Source organism: Rana temporaria, chromosome 2, assembly GCF_905171775.1.
Source record: "Rana temporaria chromosome 2, aRanTem1.1, whole genome shotgun sequence".
In the NCBI taxonomy this organism is placed as follows: domain Eukaryota; kingdom Metazoa; phylum Chordata; class Amphibia; order Anura; family Ranidae; genus Rana; species Rana temporaria.
The window spans coordinates 262,714,082-262,735,402 of NC_053490.1; the positions used below are offsets into that span (position 1 = coordinate 262,714,082).

The window sequence follows — 21,321 nt, forward strand, 5'->3', positions numbered from 1 at the left end:
ACTTGCTCCCTCTGAAGGCAGCGAGCAACAACCTGCTCGTCAGGAGTCAGACGGAGCCTAGAGGGTGGGCCACCACCAGTGCCCCTGGCATGCCTCGCCATAAGGGCCATCTTCTCCTTCACCCTCCTTCGAAGATCATTCATCTTCTTGGTGATGTGTTTGGGTCTCCTCGCCTCATTGCCCACGGCATTGACTTGGAAAGTGATCCTCTGAAGGATCTCATCCCTTCTGCCCTTACTGGTGTCCTTGCTACGGGACCCATGGAGGCGATCGTAGTACCTCTCCATGCCAGCAAGGATAATGGCCTTCTCCTCTGGGGAGAATTTTTTTTTTATGGGCCCAGAAAGCTGGGCAGACATGGTCACAATCAGAGTGCAAAAGTATATCCACCAATCCACCAAACCAAACCAAACAGGTGTACTTTTGCACTCAACGGGCGCATGTCTGGGCGTATTTATGCCCTCACACCCACTTCCTTCCTACTTTGAATTACGCCGTCTTACGCCGACAAATTTACGCTACGCCGGCGCAAAAATGCACGCATCTGATTAGAGAATACGGAGCTTGCCTCTCTAAGTTACATTGGCGTAACGCATCTACGCCGGCATTAAGATGCGCCGATCTACGAGAATCTGGGCCTAAGTGACACTTTTTGGGGACCAGTGACACCAATACAGTGATCAGTGCTAAAAAATGCACTGTCATAGTGTAAATGACACTGGCAGGGAAGGGGGAAGGGGCAATCAAAAGGTTAAATGTGTTCCCTGGGAGTACTTTCTAACTGTGTGGGGGCTACCGACACTAGACAGAGAGAGAAATCTATGTTCCTGATTAGTAGGAATCACAGATCTCCCTGTCTGAGAGAACGACAGTCTGCCTTGTTTACAGAGGCATACCGCTGTTCTGTCATTCCGGAGAACAACCAGGAAGCGCGAACAACGTACAAGTATGTTGTTTCACGCAGCCGGGCCGTTCTGCTGCAGTATATGTGCGGTGGGGGGTCCCAAACTAATTAAGGGGGTAAAATCTTCCAGGGCTAAAGTGGTTAATGAATCATATGTTAAATGCAATGCTCATGTATTACATTTTAGACTAAAATCATTTAGAAATACAATAAAAAAAACAATGCAGGAAGTGGCTGTACAGGCAGCACATATAAAATCAGTCTTATGCCCGGTACACACGATCCGATTATCGGACGAATGATCATTTGTTTTTGTTTTTTTTGCATGCTAATCTTACGTCGAATCTGATGAGTTTACTAAAGTCACGAAAATTCTCGTACGACAGAATAAAAATTTGGAAGTGATGTCATGTGTTGTAATGCATTTGTATTGCATTTTCGAATGACAGCTGTACTGATTAAACGAAAATCGTACGATCTGGCATCGTACGAAAAAAAATTCTGTGCATGTCCGGTAGAATAATATTGGATGAACTGTCCTGATCGGCTCTCAAAAGCTCTTCACTAATGATTCGATTATCACACGATCGCTTAGAAAACTGCATTTTTCATACGATTTTCAGATCGTGTGTACGGGGCTTTAGTCTCACATATTTTAATATTGAATCTAAACTATGAAAAAGAAAACAAATGTACCGGTAAGGTCCAGTTTTGTTTAAAGGACCATTACAAAAATGAGCATTGGTGCAGTTTTCTTCAAATCCAACTGGCATCATGCCAAGAGTATTCGGAATCACGTCAGAGCATGGGTAGTTAGCAGCAGTTCTATTGTAGATGTGATAATATTTATTTGTTGTGAATGAGGAATAATCAGCTGGGTTACTCAGATTTGCTGCTGTTAAGTTTGGCACAACTGCAAAAAACAAAGGAGAAAATCAATAACTATATGAAAATTCTAAGTGTGACACTGTCAGCAGTTACTACTATATAGTTTTTATACAAAATATACCTGAGAAGATATTTTCTTGAATTCATTTGATTAGCTTCATTAGTTCAGATAGGTTCAATATTTATCATACTTATTTATATATATATATACGAATATAATACTCATATACTGACTGTATTTATCATACTTACATATTTATCATATCAAGTACAATTACTAAGGTACAACTAAAAGGACCCTGTATGACAGTCTAAACCTCCTGACTGAGCCAAATCTTCCTTTCTTGTGTCTCACTCACTCCCCTTCCCAGACACTGCAGCTCACAGTGAAAAGGTTTCAGGAACAGAGGCAGTTCAGTCAATCTAGAAAGCAGTGGCCAGGCAGGGATGACAGGCTACAGGCTTGTGAATCAGCAGTGATAGTTCCGATAGCAACCCATGCCCACTGCAATTTTTTTTATTTTTTGTGTTTTTATTAATGAAAGACCATAATGCTATTTTAGCTAGTTTTGACCATTTAAAATATTTTTTTAAAGGCGAAGGTTAGATGTAACAGCAGTAGGATGCAGTTAGAGAATGTCCCAATAGTGCAGCCCAGTCAGCACCAATACAGGCATTATCAATGTAGCACATCCCCTAAGGAGCCACACGTGTAAGGATTCCCCACCCTGCACAGCCAGGCACACCACATCTTTACAGCACACTTGAGTCAGGAAACAGTCCAGCGCTTAGTTTTTTTGTTTTATTGAGGGGAATAAACTTGAATGGGGTGAGAGATATTATGAGGTGCTCACTTAATCAAAGCAAGAACTCTTCAGGGTCATTTAACTATTTACATTCTCTATATACACTCCTGTTCTGCCTCCTGCACAAACTTGCTTGCAGACACAAAAATCACTCCCAGCTGGATACTGTTGGATGGGATCTGACTGGCTGTGTCAGCTCCAGCAATGGCCCATTACAGGCAGGGACCACAGGCCCCTTTGTGTAAAGAAAAATAAGTCCCAGTATCCAGCTGTCCTCCTGTGGCTACTGATCCCAGCACCAACTCATCAGGCACTGCCAGCCCACCTGGCTGCAGGTGCCCCTTTCACTAGATCTCCTGGCTATTACTCCACAGTCCCCCCCAGACTGACTCTGCATCCATCTCAGACTGCTCTCACCCAGTCTTCTCAGGCTGCCTGTCAGTCCTCACTCACCAGCCAGTTGCCCCTCTCTCTCCCTGGAGATCTCCCGGATGTGCTCTCCGGTTCCTGCTGTCCTCGCACACTCTCCTGTGTCACTTGTCAGGATACCCTTGTGTGTCTTGAAGATGGCCCTTTCCGCTCCAAAGCCCAGACCCAAGGTCCCCCCCCCCAGACTAGTAGGCTACCCTCAAGGGTTTCTGACAGCCTCCTAGCACTCCCTCTCCAAACTTCCACCTGAACTCCACTGCCCCTGCTGGGCTGACTCAGTATTTATGAAGTGGCCTGCCCCCTGCCAACCCATCTGTTGGGGACTGGTCAGGGCCCTCATGAATACTCCAAGCAGCTCTCCCTCGCCTCCACTCCTATTCTTCAAGAATCTTCTCCAAGTTTCTAGAAGTAGCGGGAGGTATCAGAGATGCTGCCTGTGAGTAATATCAGCCTCCCTGAGTGACTGACCCTGAGCCAGATTAAACACAGGCTTGGCTGCCAGCCAAGCCAAGCAATTTAACAACTCTACAAAAACCTATGTACACTACCCTACCTAGCACTGTACACTATAGGGTGCTACATCAACATCCTCACATCCAGTAACACAAGTAATGAGAAAAACATTAATTAAACCACAATGACAATCCATGGACCTGCATTAGCTCCCTGGGAATAAACAGATCCTATTTCTCTCCCAAAAAGTAGCAGGCTGTGTGGCTGCACCAAAATCAGCCGCCGGTCAGCAATCGCGTGTGATGGCGAAGCGTCGTAGCCACGCCCAACTAGTTTTGGCAAAGAGATGACGTCGTCAAGGGACTGGCTTATTTTTTTTAGCCCTGCTTCATATATTTATCACAGTGACCCTGGGTTCAAACTAGTGTGATGCAGGAACCAGCGCGATTCCAGCGCCGGTTCCCGCATCGTCCCTCTCCCGCAGCTTGTGCAAACCGTACGACGAGCCGAGATCAATGAAGTTCAAAAGGCAGTTTGACTCTTTTGCTTGATTCTGAGTATGCGTGTTCTTTTTTCCCGCTTCGTAATTGCGACCGCGATTCCCGTTAGGAATTTTTCCTGCCACAAAAATTGAGATCCTGCTCTCAATCTTCTCTTGGCAGGAATTTTCACAGAAAAAGTGTGATGGAGCATACACACAGTCGGAATTCCTGACAAAAAGCTCACATCACACTTTTCTTGTCGGGAAAACTGATTGTGTGTACGAGGCATTAGTCTACATGCTTAATGTGGAGTTGTGCTAATTCACTTCAGGTTGGCCCCTTTTGCATGTATAGTTATATAAAACATAAAAAATAAGTGCCTATACTATTTAAAATACAGTAATGCCCCGCTCTGCACATGCTCAGTTGCTCTCAGCTCTGACAGCCTAAAAATGTACTGCTGTTCCAGGGCTCTAGGCTTCAGGAAAATGAAAGGCTCAGGCAAGAAGAAACAGGAACACTGCTGGAGGCAATTTACAGCACGCTCTAATTTTGGTAGCATACTTATAAACCACTTGCCGACCGCTGCACGCCAAAATACGTTGGCAGAACGGCAGCGGTAGGCAAATGGGCGTACCTGTACGTCCCCTTTAAGAATCCGTGCGGCGGTGCGCGTGGGCCCACCGCACCCGCGGGACCCGCAGACTCAATGTGCGCTGGTGTCCCGCGATCGGGTGACAGAGAGGCAGAACAGGGGGATGCCTTGTAAACAAGGCATCTCCCTGTTCTGCTTTGTGACAGGACACTGATCGTCTGCTCCCTGTCATCGGGAGCAGCAATCAGTGTTATGTCACATGTAGCCCAGCCCCCACACAGTTAGAATCACTCCCTAGTGGTTAACCCCTTCCCTGCCAGTGTCATTTCACAGTAATCAGTGCATTTTTATAACACTGATCGCTGTATAAATGACAATGGTCCCAAAATAGTGTCAAAAGTGTCCAATGTGTCCACCACAATATTGCAGTCACAATAAAAAATCGCTGATCGCCGCCATTACTTTTAAGTAAACCAATCAATATACGCTTATTGTGATTTTGTTTACCAAAAATATTTTGAATACATATCGGCCTAAACTGAAGACAAAAATAGTTTTTTATATACTTTTTGGGGGATATTTATTAAAGCAAAAAGTAAAAAATATTGCTTTTTTTTTCAAAATTGTCTTTTTTTTTATAGCGCAAAAAATAAAAAGTGCATAGGTGATCAAATACCACCAAAATAAAGCTCTATTTGTTGTAAAAAAAAGGACTTAAATTTTGTTTGGGTGCCACGTCACACGACCGCGCAATCGTCAGTTAAAGCGACGCAGTGCCTAATCGCAAAAAATGGCCCCGTCATTGGGCAGCCAAATCCTCCGTGGCAGAAGTGGTTAATGTGGAATTCCTTGCTAAAGAACATTTCTTATCAAGATGTTATTGGTAAAGTTCTGCTTTAAGGAGAGGCTGCCTCCCATAGCAACATTTGGGCATGTGCAACATATATGTCCAGACAAGGATATTTGCCACCTCCAGACTATGAAGTGGATCGGTGTACATGGCTCTTGGCAGCAGTGAACCCAGAAGTAAAGAAAGGCAGGCAAGCGCTCACTGCCATGAGAATGCTAGTACAACATGCTCTGCTCAAAGAGCCACTGGGAAGTTTTAGACTTGCAAGTGAAGTCAGATAAAGAAAACTTCAAAATAACTCAATAGCTCTAGTGAGGCAGCTCCCACACAGCAAGTCTTCCCTCGATGGGCACCCAACAGTAGCTCAAACCATAGAAATACAGAGAGGAGCGTTAGAAAATGGATAAAAGAGTCAAGGATAATTTTAATTGCTGGCATAAAAGTGATATAAAAACAACCAAGGGGTTTCAGGGGCAACTTCACTCCCCCTTTATTGGGCAACGCTAGATGACTAAGGAAAAATGACAGTCATAATGATGAAAAATGATGTCTACATATGCATTTGAGTGTACACGATAAAATCTAGAATATCACATAATGACAGTAAATTTGTCCCATGAACTTCTCTTGAATTGAGAATATTAAAAGATACACTTGATATACATAATAAAACATAAAATAAAGAAAGTGGATAATAAATTGCATCAAGAAGAAAATGTCCGAAAAAGTATTGAGTAATCAGGCAGCCGAAATAGAAATAATTGTCTACTAGAAATAATTAGAAAAAAACTGCAGGCTGTTTTTATAGGACTTTTTTTTTTTACCAACAATTGAAATTATTTTGGCATTTTTTTATCCAATTTCAGTCTGGTGCTCCTTTCTGTATTTCCAAGGCATGAACAAGTCAACACGGATACGAGTAGAACAGCCAACAATGTACAGAGAGATGTAAATGTGCCTCAGCAAACAGGGAGATGCCGTGTGAGAAGGCCTGACAAGGAAACAGGAAGTCACAGGCACTCACATATTTTACTGTAAAGACCGTGTTATATAAGTACAGGAATACCTTCCTCAAGGCGACACAATGACAATAAACATATGTAACAAACATACTTATATAATCCAATGTAACCTATGCAAATCTAAGTGACAACCTTCCCATGTTATTAAAGTGATGTCATACACTATATTACCAAATGTATTGGGACACCTGCCTTTACACACACATGAACTTTAATATATTGTGTTGGACCATCCTTTGCAGCTATAACAGCTTCAACTCTTCTGGGAAGGCTGTCAACAAGGTTTAGGAGTAGATATCGGCCGATATTTGACCATTTTGGAGAAATCTGCATCGGCCGTTTATTATCCAACTTAGGCTGATATTAAGCACTGACTGCACCTCTGCCAGCAGAGTGTGGAGAAGGAAAGAGGAACGTGGGGTTCCTCCTCCCTTCTCCACACTCTGTTGGCAGAGCAGCACCACGGTGTGTGAAACTGTATGGAGAGAGAGAGAGGAGCTGTCAAAATTGAGGTTGATGTCGGGGTGGTCAACACCAGCCAATGGGATGTGATCTGGGCGGGCCGCTACATGTATTTGGCCCGCCCCTTTCTTAAACAGCCCAGTCATTGGCTGGTGTTGGATAGCTGCTGTGTCCCGCCCACCTCGGTTCTGGCCACCTCTGACATCGCCGCTGAATTTGTCAGCTCCTCTCTCTCTGCATTCCGTTTCACACAGTTACACTATCGGCTGTGAAACTTGCCATTGCCATCCAGTGCCACCTGCCATTGCCATCAAGTGCCACCTGCCAGTGCCATCTTCCAATGCCAACCAGTGCCATCTGCCAGTGCCAATTAGTGCCATATGCCAGTGCCACCTGCCAGTGCCAATCAGTGCCACCTGCCAGTGCCACATGCAAGTGCCATCTGCCAATCATTGCCATCTGCCAGTGCCAACCAGTGCCCTCTTCCAGTGCCAGGATCACCTGCCAGTGCCACCTGCCAGTGCCAACCAGTGCCACCTGTCAGTGCCATCCAGTGCCATCTGCCACCAACCAATGCCATCTACCAGTGCCACCTGCCAGTGCCAACCAGTGCCACCTGCCAGTGCCAATTAGTGCCATCCAGTGCCATCTGCCAAATAGTGCCAACCAGTGCCACCTGCCAGTGACTGTGCCAATTAGTGCCATCCAGTGCAACCCTGCCAGTGCCAACCAGTGCCACCTGCCAGTGCCACCTGTCCGTGCCAACCAATGCCATCTGCCAGTGCTAACCAGTGCCACCTGCCAGTGCCAATTAGTGCCACCTGCCAGTGCCAACCAGTGCAATCTGTACTGAGGACATCAAGTGTGTGGTAAAGTGACAGGAGCAAGCAGGGGGAGTGGAGTGGGAGTGGGTGATTTTATGAGGCAAAGGAAAATAAATCGGCCTAAAATATCGGCCGAAAAAATTAACATCATACATTGGCCATCGGCTGCCCCGATTTCAAAATATCGGCATCGGCCAGAGAAAAACCCATATCGGTCGACCTCTATTTAGGAGTGTGTTTATGGGAATGTTTAACCATTCTTCCAGAAGTGCATTTGTGAGGTCAGGCACTGATGTGGACAAGGCCTGGCTCACAGTCTCCGCTCTAATTTATCCCAACGATGATGTGTTCTATCGGATTGAGTTCAGGACTCTGTGCAGTCCAAAATTTTTTAATTTTCGTTCTTATTTTCGGATTTTCGAATTTCTGGATTTTAGCATTTTGGATTTTTGAATTTCCGAATTTTCAAATTTTTTGAAATTTGTGAATTTTCAGATTATCGAATTTCGATAATAACAAATGACCCTAAAGCCCAAAAAACGACAAAACGAAAACACATTTTTCGGCAGTGCACATGTCTAAGGACCAATACCCTATTTTTTTTGGATTTCAGCATGCATTGCATAGTTTATCTTTTTTTGTATAAGGGTGCAGCACATTACTGTATTGATAAATATTGCTTTATTAGAACTTACATGACTTGTTTTTTACATGTTTATTAACTTGTTTTTGGACACTTCTGATAGCTTTGTACATTTAGCTTTATCTCTGTTCATACTTACATTCCATTTTTTTTTCTTTTTCCTCTCCTGCCTCCTGCCCCCTTCCTTATCTCCTTGATTTTGCCAAGTAATGGCAAGATTGTGTGAATCCTTTACTGGCATACTTTTATCTATTTCAGCATGCTCTCCAGAAGCAGGATCATTTGGGGCTGGATGCAGTGTTTATCATTATTAGGTACCTGTACTTTTGTGTCATGTATCATGGCTTATTTTGTACCTATCTATATACAGTATATTTCTACTGTCTTCTGGCCAGATTATGTCATTATTGGAAGATTGCCACTCAGGCCGCGTACACACGGTCGGACAAAACAGATGAGAATGGACCGAGGTTCAGTTTCATCGGTCCAAACTGACCGTGTGTATAGCCTATCGGTCTGTTGTCCTTCGTTCCAAAATTTTAAAACATGCTTTAAAATCGAACCGATGGACCGCTGACCGATCAGGCCAAACCGATGGTTAGTACACAAAAGCATCGGTTCAAAACCCGCTCATGCTCAGAATCAAGTCGACGCATTCTTGGAAGTATTGAACTCCTTTTTTAGCAGGTTGTGTGTTTTACGTCACCACGTTCTGACCCAATCGGTTTTTGAACTGATGGTGTGTACACACATCAGACCATCAGGCCACTTCAGCGGTGGACCGATGAAAACGGTCCGTCGGACCATTCTCATCGGATGAACCGGTCGTGTGTACAGGGCCTCAGGCTGTCATAAGTCAGTTTTATTAGACTTATGCGACACTGTCTTCACAATAATATTTGCAATCCAAATTTGAATGGAGTGCTGGGGACTTCCTTTCTCCTCATCAGATTCTGGAATGGCGCTATCCACTGCAGTCACTGAGAGCACCCAATAATTATGTGGGTCAAGTACTGATAGGAAAGCAGATCCAAATTCAGATTATACTAAGAAGCTCTGTCAAGACATGGAGGCAAGTACCCCACTTGTGATACAGTGAGTGTGGGCCGTCTGTGGCCAAATGTCCAGTTTGCCTGCATAAAACTGAAGGTAACCTGAACGAGGTCTGTGTTTACACACCAAGTTTATGTGGAATGTAGTGCCTGCATTCACCCCTTGTAACAGAGAAAGAGTTCTAGATAAGCCCAGGGCTATGGTGTTCGTTATGAGTGACACTATCTCTAGATTTGAGGAGGTCACTTTAAGAAATACATTGTCTGGAACTGTATTACCTGCTGGTGGCACTGTGGTTGCCGGACCAGAAAGTTCTATTTCTGGTATCCACCAACAGGTGTCTCCCAGCAGCCAGCAGATCCAAGCAATTAGTCCTCACCTGATGCTGGCTGCTGGGAGGGTATTTAGGGCCAAATTCTCAAAAGAGATACGCAGGCGGAACTGCTGTTCAGCCTGCGTATCTCTGTGCCTAACTTTGGAAATGATCCTCAAAAGGCTTTTTCCAAAGTTAGGCAGAAGATCTGACATGTGTAAGAGACTTACACGGTCAGATCTTAGGATGCAGTACCGCATCCGCCGCTGGGGGCATTTCTCATTGAAATGCCGCTTTGAGTATGCAAATGAGGACTTAAGCAGATCCACAAAGCTTTTAAGCATTGTGATTTCTGCGTAAGTTCCGATTTGCTTGCGCAAAACTAGGGCTGGTTTTACAATGTGGAAAGTTAGTCACACCATGTAAAAGCCCATTCAAGCGACGGCATTTGGTATGCATTCCCGAGGGAGAACTCCACGGCAATTTTTAAAATCAAAACCGGCATGGGTTCCCCCCCCAGGAGCATACCAGGCCCTTAGGTCTGGTATGGGTTGTAAGGAGACCCCCCCTACGCCGAAAATTCGACGTAGGGGGTCCCCCTACAATCCATACCAGACCCGTATCCAAAGCACGCTACCCGGCCGGTCAGGAAAGGAGTGGGGACGAGCGAGCGCCCCCCCCCTCCTGAGCCGTACCAGGCCGCATGCCCTCAACATGGGGGGGTTGGGTGCTCTGGGGCAGGGGGGCGCACTGCGGGCCCCCCCACCCCAGAGCACCCTGTCCCCATGTTGATGAGGACAGGACCTCTTCCCGACAACCCTGGCCGTTGGTTGTCGGGGTCTGCGGGCGGGAGGCTTATCGGAATCTGGGAGTCCCCTCAAATAAGGGGGCCCCCAGATACCGCCCCCCCACCCTAAGTGAATGGATATGAAGTACATCGTACCCCTACCCATTCACCTGGAGGCAAAGTGATAGTTAGTAAACACACAACACAAGGGTTTTTAAAATCATTTATTAGTCTGCTCCGGAGGCCCCCCCTGTCTTCTTTATTAGCTCTAATACCAGGGGGGGCTTCTTCTTCCGCTCTCCAGGGGGTCTTCTCCGCTCTCCGGGGGGGGCTTCTTCTTCCGCTCTCCGGGGGGGGTCTTCTCCGCTCTCCGGGGGTCTTCTTCTATCTTCGCCGCTCTCCGCTGTTGACTCGGCGCACCCCGGTTCTTCTGCAGCTGTCCGGTGCCTTCTCCTTCAGCGCTGGCTGCCTGCTATCTTCGTGTGTTAGCTCAATTACTAGCAGGCAGCCAGCGCGGTCTTCTGTGACGTCATGTTCTTCTCTTCTGTTCTTCTCCCCTCTTCCGATGTTGACTCGACGCCTCTTCTCACTGCAATGATGGAAGCGCGCCTTGCATCCCATTTATATAGGCATCACTGTCCCATCATGCTCCGGTAGGTACCCACGTGGTGGGTGCACGTGGGTAGGCACCCACCACGTGGGTACCATGTTGAGGGCATGCGGCCTGGCACGGCTCAGGAGGGGGGGGGCGCTCGCTCGTCCCCACTCCTTTCCTGACCGGCCGGGTAGCGTGCTTTGGATACGGGTCTGGTATGGATTGTAGGGGGACCCCCTACGTCGTTTTTCCGGCGTAGGGGGGGTCTCCTTACAACCCATACCAGACCTAAGGGCCTGGTATGCTCCTGGGGGGGGGAACCCATGCCGGTTTTTTCTTTGAAAATTGGCATGGTGTTCTCCCTCTCAGGAATGCATGCCGAGCGACACTGTCAATTTTTTTTATTTTTATTTGTTTTCCCGGCGCGTATTTTTTTTTTCACCCGTCGCAACTTTATTGTCCCGTCGCAATCCACAAAGCCCGGCGTAAATTACGTTTGCGCGCTGCACGTTGGGAAAATTACGTCACACGCATGCGCAGTACGGCCGGCGCGGGAGCGCGCCTCATTTAAATTGTAAACGCCCCCCGGAGAGGAGGACCGCCTTGCGACGGAGGCACTTAAGTTACACGGCGTGTAATTTCTAGGTAAGTGCTTTGTGGATCGGGCACTTAGGTAGAAATTTTAAGTCAGTGTAACTTAACTGCTGAAAGTTAAGTTAGGCTACGTTTTTGGGAATTTGGCCCTTAGTCCCTCCTTTACTATTCCATCTTGCTTCACTGTTTTGCCAGTAAACCAGATACTTGCTTACTGATTTATCCTGAGCTTAGTTCCTGCCTGGTCCTGCTCTTGCCCTGTACCTGCATCCTGTAACCTGCTACCTCATATCTGCTCCACTTGCTCCTGATCCAAGTCCTTGTTCTCCCTTTCTGACTGCTCATTGCATTTCTGGTGTTACCCTGTTTATCTGTGCTCCTCTTTGTGTATGTATTGTTTTCCGTCACTGGGTTACTGTTCACTTGTATCTTCACATTTGCTGTGCATTGTTTGCTGGTGTTCAGAGGGGTTTTGTTTCATTATTAATTAATCTTTCTTAAATCATGCACAGTCTGGTTTTAGTTTCCTAGTGCAGCGACACTGAGCTGGTCATCCTTGCTGCCACTGGATACCTGCCCTTGGTATCCCTTACACACATTCTCTAAAGCTCATATGTCTCTTCACACACGCAGTCCTATAGTTTCCCTTTTTTTAACAGAAAATAAATGCTACTTGTTGAATGTTCATCTGCTATGTCCTTCTGTGTCTTCCCTTTTGACGGATGGGCTGTTAGTACAGAATACCAGCACTTGGAATACTGTATTAAAGAAAAAGGGTGGACAAAATCGGAACGGTTGGGTAAAATGTTTGGTAATGACAAAGAAGTTCATTACTGGCTTGCTTGTTTTGCTTTGTGGGTACTTTTGTCTATGGCGGGCACCCCAGAGGACTTTTGAACCATATTAAGAAATCATTAATATCAGAGGCCCCTCGATGCATTCGCTGCAGAAACCCTTGCCAAATGAAAGGGTGAACAACTGATGAGAAGCAGACATTCTGGCTGTAATTCAAGAAGGGGTTAAAGGATCTTTATTTGGAAAGTAACTCATGTTGATGTAAGCAGCAGTGTCACAACTGTGAGTAAGTAAATCAGGGTTACTGACACAAATGTGGGTTCTTCTGTTAAACCTGATAAAGCACCCAAAGTGCAAAGTGAAATGCTAAACATGGAGAATGGTAAGCTGTGCCAGAGGAGTTTTAACCTTGATGAAAAATCATTTGGAGAGAAGTGAGTGAGAATGAAATGCTCATCTGTGTGACACTGACTTAACTAAGGTGTCTGATTATGAAGCAGTGAAATATATTATATTCACTGCTTCATTCGCTGGCATTCACAGTGGAGATCTTTCTCCTCTGTGTGCCGATTTATGAAGCAGAGTAGGTCGCTTCGCCTTTGGAGGAGTGAAGCGATCTACCAACGCTTCCAACACTGGAGAACGGTCCCTGATACTGGAATCTCGTGAGACTTTACTAGATTTCCGTATCGGAAATTCCCAGAAACACCGAGATGTCAGTTTATTAACCACTTGGAGCCGGGGCCATAGACAAATGACGGCCACAAGGTGGCTTTTCAAATTCCGGTAGGACGTCTATTGACGTCCTCGGCTCCTCCAGCCACTGGGTGGCACGCGAGGGACAACGGCAGCGCTCATGTGCCCGCCACATCACTCGTGTGCCAACGCACGCGCCTGGCTGCCGCAATGTTCACCAGGCACCCGTGTTTGGCCGTTACACAGACAAGGACATGGATCTGTGTGTGTGTATTTTTTTGCAGGGCTGGTTTTTATTCCCAGTCCGGCCCTGTTCATAAACTGGCCATTACTGTGTCAGTCTATGAGACTTCTCACTGTGCGGAGATAATCGTCGGGAGAACATGTTCAAACACTTCTCCCCCGATTATCTCTCTTTCATAAACTGTTTATGGACTGTGATCAGTGGTGATCACTGCTTCATAAACAGACACCTAAGTCAGAAAAGCAAAATGACTGTTTTTTCTGTTAATGGTGAAAATAGAATTGCAATATTGAGCCCAGATAGTCTCATTACTGTGGGAGCAAACAGGAGTTTGGACATTCCCAAAAAACAATATGATAGAAGAGGCTGACAATAGCAGTGAGTTGGGTGATTGCTCCTCAGTAAAAAAAAAAGAGATAGTTACCAAGGTGGTATAGTAGTTGGGGTATGCACTGCACTAGTACAGGGTGCTTGTTTGGATGGTAGGATTTATTCATAGATCAAAAACTCTAGGGGAGTGAGATTGAGCCAGGTAGACCAAAGGCTGAGAACAATAGCTTAAAGCTCAATAGTATGGAGTTGCACCTTCAATACAGTTCTTCTGCAAAGTGATATTAACGTTTTCAGAGATTACAATAGAGAAATAGTGACTATACTTGACCAAATTATACTTGACCAATGACCAAAGTCTGATTTAGATTAGAGACAATTGTGTATACCAATCAAGTGTCAAGCTTTGTAGTGATTAAACATATGAACTTTTTAACATACCACTGTTTAAGGCAACCACTAACCAAACTGTACTTGTATTATATTGATGGAAGATACACTGTGGTTCGTCAAGAGTGAAGGTTGAGAATGTCAGTTTTCCTGGAAATTGCTTGAACGTAATTTCAGGAACATAAAATGGAACATCTGTAAAATAATTTTAGGCATCAGTTATATGCATTTGCATGCAAATACATTCATAATTTAGGTGATTACTTTGTGGTAATAATAATACCCCACGTCATGATAAATATATGGTTGTAATTTGTAATAAACGGGATGATACGGTATTTAAAAATATATATAATTATGTACAGGGCTGGACTGGGACAAAAATTTGGCCCTGGACTTCATCCAGACTGGCCCACTTTGTCTCTCCCACAGTGGCTGGACAACTCCTGCACCCCCCCGGCCACCCAAGCCCCCTCTCCCCCTTCACTAGCCACTAGCTGTTTTACTTTATTAGAGTAGAACGGCTGGTACTGGTACTCTTATAGGCAGTACCAGTGGGGAAGCTAGACATTATTTCACCCGGGGCAAAGAATCAGTTTGGTGCCCCCCTTTATGGGACAAGATTATGCAGAAGTGAGAAACTCCCAGGCCATAGCTGTTGAGTCAGCTGTCTGTCCCCTGCTCCTCTGTCGTCCCCCCTGCTCCTCTGTCGTCCCCCCTGCTCCTATGGTCCTCCCCCTGCTTCTGTGTTCCCCCCAGGTGAGCGCTGTGGGCAGAGAGAGGAGGTGAGCGCTGCGGGAAGAGAGAGACAGAGGAGCAGAGGGGGGCGGCGGTCGGCTGTCACTGAAGCCAGCCCACTGAGCCATCGGCCCACCGGGAAACTCCCTGTAGTCCCAATGGCCAGTCCATCCCTGATTATGTAACTACTGCCTATTAACAGCACACCAAGTGATTGCTTCCTCTTCTCTAAACCAGCACTTACCTTATCCTCAGGTCAAAGAGTTGTGTATTAACAGCACTAAAATGAAGACTCACTCATCTAAATGTTCAGGAAGTTTTTCTTGCAATTGTTATTGAGCCCAGATACAATGCGTGTACTGCACTAGGAAGGGGCACCATGTGAGCAACTGCTCAGAAATTAATTTGTTTTCCTAGCCCTTTATTGCCCCTCTCTACTAAGAAAAGTCACCATCCAAATCATACTTCCTTGAAGAACCATAAATTCCTGGCCGAATCAGTCCTTTACTTCAACACCACTGCAATTGTAATGTATTCGAATCTGTTAGCAAAATATGATTCTGCAGATCCCACTCTCACCAGTAATCCATTATATCATTAAAACCCTCACCTGGGACATGAAGCCTTCCACAAATAATCCATTTAGTTTCATGTGATTCTGAAAACTTTCTGATAAGTGGACTAGCCTGCGTCATAAGCTGGCCATACATTATACAACTTTCTTATATAATTTCCTTTAGATTTACCTTTATCTATGAAGTGCAAGGGCCTGCTTGATTGCATGCAAATTGTTTAGGTTTGACCTCATATTACGGTATATGGTTTTGGTAAATCAAAAGGAAAAATTGTACAAGAAGATTGTATAATGTATGGCCAGCCTTATTCAAACTTTGACAGTGTCTTCAATAAATGACAGGTTGAGAAACTACAACCTTACATTTCCTATGCAATAATTTCTCAAATGGTTTATTCCATTATTGAGGAAAAGTGTTATAATTATTATTATGGATCATACTTTCTAGAGGAGAAAGCAAACATGGGGTTATTTTTACATAAGATAGGTTAGTGTGAAGGTTGGGGTTACATAGAAGGTTAGTGTAAGGGGGATTTAGGCACTGTCTAATCTTTCTAATGAAAATTACCAGAGCTGAGCTCTTCGCTCTGCAACTTGATGTAATGTAAATATAGTACCAATACTGAGTCAGGCCTCGTACACACGACCGAGGAACTCGTCGTAAATGAAACATCGTTTTCCTTGACGAGTTCCTTGTTAGGCTTGGCAGGCAGGTAGTTATCGTAATTACATCCATTTAACATGCTTACTAGGGATGAGGTTCAAGTTTTGATGTACCAGGATGTTCACAGTTTGCCCCTGCCTGCGCAAATTTCTGGCTACTGCAGCTTGAAGTCTTTCTCTTATTGAAGATGGGGCACAGGTTGATGAGTTTGCCATTGATCTTGATGGAGGTCAGGGTAAGGGGCACGTGGGGGAGGAAATATTATGAGCTCAGTTTTGGATAGATTGAGTTTGAGGAAGTGGTGTAACATCTAGACTGTCATAACCATATCGGTCAATTGTACAATCTTGCACCCTTTGCCAGTTTGTTGATATTCAGCAGCCACCAGGGCGCTATCATTTGTGATGGGAGTAGCAATGAGGGAGTATTATCATGGTGCAGTGTTGTCATGTTTGTGTTAGCAGGACACCGTGAATGACAAATGATATACATCATTGGACGACATCACTGACCTTGGATTTAGAGTGTGGAAAATTGTTTACTTATTAATACCGGACTTTTTCTAAAGTGTGGGTATTTTTATTTGACACTTTTTTTGTTAATCATTATTCACCTTGTCCCCATCAGAATGGGAACAATGGGCCAGATCCTCAAAAGGGATACGCCGGCGTATCTACTGATACGCCGTCGTATCCCTGTTTCTATCTTTGGAACTGATCCACAGAATCAGTTTCCAAGAGTTAGGCCCCATACACACGAGAGAATTTATCCGCGGATACGGTCCAGCGGACCGTTTCCACGGATAAATCCTCTCAAAGATTTCCGCAGATTTCTATGCGATGGAGTGTACACACCATCGCATTGAAATCCGCGCGGAAATCCTCTGGCGATGACGTGTCGTGCCGTCGCCGCGATTATGACGCGGCGACGGGCGTGACGCTGTCATATAAGGAATTCCACGCATGCGTCAAATCATTACGACGCGTGCGGGGAATCCCTTTGGACGGATGGATCCGGTGAGTCTGTACAGACGAGCGGATCCATCTGTTGGGATGGATTCCAGCAGATGGATTTGTTGTGCATGTCAGCAAATATCCGATCTGCTGGAATCCATCCCAGAGGAGATTTCTCCGCGGAAACAGATCCGCTGGCGTGTACACACCATAGGATCTATCCGCAGAAACCCATTTGCTGGGATTTATCTGCGGATGGATTCTATCGTGTGTATGGGGCCATAGACAGAAGATCCGACATGTGTAAGGGACTTACACTGCCGGATCTTAGGATGCAGTACCGCATCCGCCGCTGGGGGCATTTTGCGTCGAAATGCCGCCTCGGGTATGCAAATTAGCACTTACGGAGATCCACAAAGCTTTTCAGCTTCGTTTTTTCTCCCTAAGTTTTAGTTTGCAATCGTAAAATTCGGGCTGCTTTTACAAAGTGTAAACGCGTATTTTTTTTTTTTTTTTCGGCGTATCTTTTTTTTTCCCGACGCAAATTTATTGACCCGGCGCGATCCACAAAGCTCGGCGTAACGTAATTTCGTGCTATGCACGTCGGGAAAATGACATCACGAGCATGCGCAGTACGGCCGGCGCAGGAGCGCGCCTAATTTAAATGGGAATCGCCCCCATTTGAAGAGGAACGCCTTGCGCGGGCGGAATTTAAGTTACACAGCCGAAAATTTCTAGGTAAGTGCTTTGTGGATCGGGCACTTAGATAGAAATTTTAAGGCAGTGTAACTTAAATGGGAATTTTTACGTTACGCCGGCTCTTTGTGGATCTGGCCCAATGTGTTTTGAGGGGAGGATGCTCTGTGTCCCCTGCCCAAGGTATTCTCTAAGCCCCATTCACACCTGAGCATAGCGCTTTCAGGCAGAAAGTCGCGCAATTTTACCACGATTTTTGTGGCGTTTTTTACCGCGTTTTGGGCAGAAAAATGCCCAAATCTGCCTAAAAAGAAGTCCCAGAACTTGTTTGAGCTTCAGGCGTTTTGGAGCTTCTGGCTTCAAGCATTTTGGAGTGGATGTGAACCATCTCCATAGAGAATAATAGATTTTTTCCTCTCCAGTGTTTTGTAGCTTCAAGCTACAAAACGCTCAGGTGTGAATGGGGTCTGACTGTTAGTATGGTTCAGGAAGGTGGTCAAATCTTCGCTGTACCTCCTTTTTCTGGCCAGCTAGGCTGCATTCCTACAAGACCCTTATCAAGTAGGGCTCTGGTATGGATATAGAAGGGGACCCCATGCCATATTCTACAAACAAAAACAGGCCAGCCAGGAAATGCTATTTACTGGCAATATTATTTATTTTTTCTAAATGTTCCTTTTGATGAAGTACATTGTACAGGTGCAGCATTTAACTTGCAGTTTTAAGAGATCCCCAAGCATGTTAGTTAAGGGATCAGTGTGTTTTTAATGTTGCCCATGTAAGCCTTGTTAAAATACTTGCTCCCTGCTGAATGGTATTTTTTGTTGATACATGGCATTGCCCAATTTCCCATGCCCTTTTTACCCAAAAGCTTTCAAATTGGTCAAGAAAAAGGCAAAATGAAAATAAGATTTGGCTCCCATAGATTTCACTGTTTACCAAAATAACTAAACAAGCACATCTATTAGATATTAGTTTGTGTTTTTCTATTATATATAAGCTAACTATAATATAAAACATTGAATCTCAACCTTGACATAATTTGCATAGAGTTTGCATATTCTTTGTTTGCTTGCGTTTGTTTCCTCAGGGTTCTCCAGCTTCCTCCAAAGACTTTTTGGTTGGTTAATTGGCTCCTGTCTAAATTGGCTCTAGTATGTGTTTATGCATTTGAGATAGGGTCCTTATGCCTTGTACACATGATCGGTTTTCCCAACAGTAAAAAGTCAGCCGGGAAAACCAAGGGGAAAACCGAGAACCTGCTTGGTAGCTTTTTCCCCCTACACACGGACATTTTCCTGGCAGGAAGACTGCCATGAGAGCTTTGGTCGGTAAACCTGGTCATGTGTATGCTCCACCGCAGGCTTTCCCCATAGAAAAACTGCCGGCTTAAAAAAAGTGGGGAATCCCGGCAGGAAAAAAGGAAACACGTTCTCATTTTTCCCACTGGGATTCCCGGCGGTTTTCCTGTCGGAAAAACTGCCATGGAGCATACACACGGACAGTTTTCCTGGCCAAAAGTTGTCATGGCAGTTTTCCCTAACGGGATCAGAGTGTATGCTCTTTGAGGGTAGGGACCGATGTGAATGTACAATAAGTATGTGTAAAGTGCTGTGTCAATTGCGCTATATAATAATAAAACATATATAATAAACATATAATATAAAATACTGTTATACTAACCTCTTACAATAAATAATGTAAAAGCATAGCAACAAATGCTTACATTCACATAATTAATAGTATTCTAAATATGTTAAGATGGTGACACTGGTCACTAATAACGTATGAAGCCAGCTTATGTGTGACTGACATGACATATTTTAAGGGATAATAATGAAGTGAAAATACATTGCCATTTTCTTTAAACAAGTAACATCCAGCACTAATAATAAGCTCAATACACAAAGCTAACACACAACGATAGGGATTCGTATTTTCAGAAAAGTGACAGATATTTCATGATTTGAAAATGCAGTCACATGATTGAAAATAAAAATCCTTATCCTTGTGTTAGAATTAGTGAATCAACCCTATTACTGCATCAAAACTCTATAATTAGTGTATTTTTATGTATGTTCATGGCAGTTTACAAGAAAGACTGATACAAAGATTCTAGGCCTAGAGTAAACGACAGATGCTTAAACAAATATTTTAGGCTATTTTTTCTAGGTACAATAAATAATAACAGGCCACTCATTCCATTCACATACATAAAACCAAAACTTTTAACGCTGTCTTTCAAGTGTTCTTATTAGGGATAAATGCAGAATTTTACCTGCAATTGTAGAGGTGACAAATGTCAGCAGAAGTCCTAGTTTTAGGTGTAAGTCCATCTCCGCTCAGATAATATTTGATGGTCATACAGTGTTGTAAACCACAAATAAATGTTGTAGACTTCTAAACAACAGCCAAATGAATTGCACAAGGTTTGGTGTCTACCCTCGAGAAGATAATTCTACCTTTCATGCTCATGCATTCCTAGCATATTGAATAGAACTATAGAAGAAAAACATGTCAAACTAGTTTAAGAAGTATAATCGAATAACCACAGTAGTTCTTTATAAACATTTATAATAATTCCATTAATAACACTAACTGAAATCAGCTAATTATTAAATCACGAGTAACTAAAATAATCTTGTTAGAATATTAATTATGTTTGAAAAAATGGTTGAATGTTATGTAGTAAAAGCAGTGCAGTGACGCACATTTAACGTTATACAATTGGGTAAATACCACACTGGGTGTGGTAAAAATGTGTTTGTGTTTGACCGTAGCGTCAAAGTTATTTTTAACTGAACAAACCCTAACTTGAGGGTAAAGTCAACTTTGCATACTTCATTTTTTAAATGAGACTAAGGTCTACAATGGAGCAATGGAATGATCTGCCTATAACATAAAGGTACTTCTTACGAAGGCTACAAATACTTATGACAAATATTATGTTACTACAAAATATCTGTAGCCAAAGCTTTTCTTTTATGGTCAGAGTGGAAAAGTGTTAAAACATTTGTTATGTTCTTGCTGTTTGTGTCCCAAAAGGTTAATCGATTTCAATTTCACCACCTTTTTAGCAGACTTTTTATTGCTGTCGTTGTCTCTTTTGGGATGTTTTTAATTCACTGTAGTGGTGACAAAGACAGGAAGTAAAGAAAAACCTGCCAGTCATGGATGAAGGCTATGGGGAAATTTTGACAATGTTTTTTTTTATTTATTTATTACAGGTACTCATATAGCACCATCTATTTCTGCAGTGCTTTACATATATACTGTACTTTCACATCAGCCCCTGCCCTTAAGGAGCTCACAATCTAAAGTTCCTAACTCACATTCATACATACACATACTAGAGCCAATTTAGACAGGAGCCAGTTAACCAACCAGCATGTCTTTAGAGTGTAGGAGGAAACCGAAGTACCCAGAGGAACCCCAAGCAGGTACAGGTAGAATATGCAAACCCCAGGCAGGTAGTGTTGTGGTTGAGATTCAACCCTAGTGCTGCTAGGCAGATGTGCTAACCACTTAGCCACTGTGCAAC

General features: G+C 44.1%; 1 protein-coding gene across 1 annotated transcript in view; it reads right to left on the reverse strand.

The window, feature by feature from the left end:
* LOC120926722 (uroplakin-3b-like protein 1) overlaps nucleotides 1-20,334 on the reverse strand; it is a 38,862-nt gene extending 18,528 nt beyond the window's left edge. Inside the window, exons 1-3 of the mRNA XM_040336881.1 lie at nucleotides 20,059-20,334; nucleotides 14,207-14,350; nucleotides 1,601-1,817 (exon numbers count right to left, since the gene is read on the reverse strand). Coding sequence (XP_040192815.1) covers nucleotides 1,601-1,817; nucleotides 14,207-14,350; nucleotides 20,059-20,116 — 419 coding nt within the window. The 5' untranslated portion in view covers nucleotides 20,117-20,334. The remainder of the gene's footprint in view (nucleotides 1-1,600; nucleotides 1,818-14,206; nucleotides 14,351-20,058) is intronic.
* Between the last annotated feature and the right edge of the window lie 987 nt (nucleotides 20,335-21,321).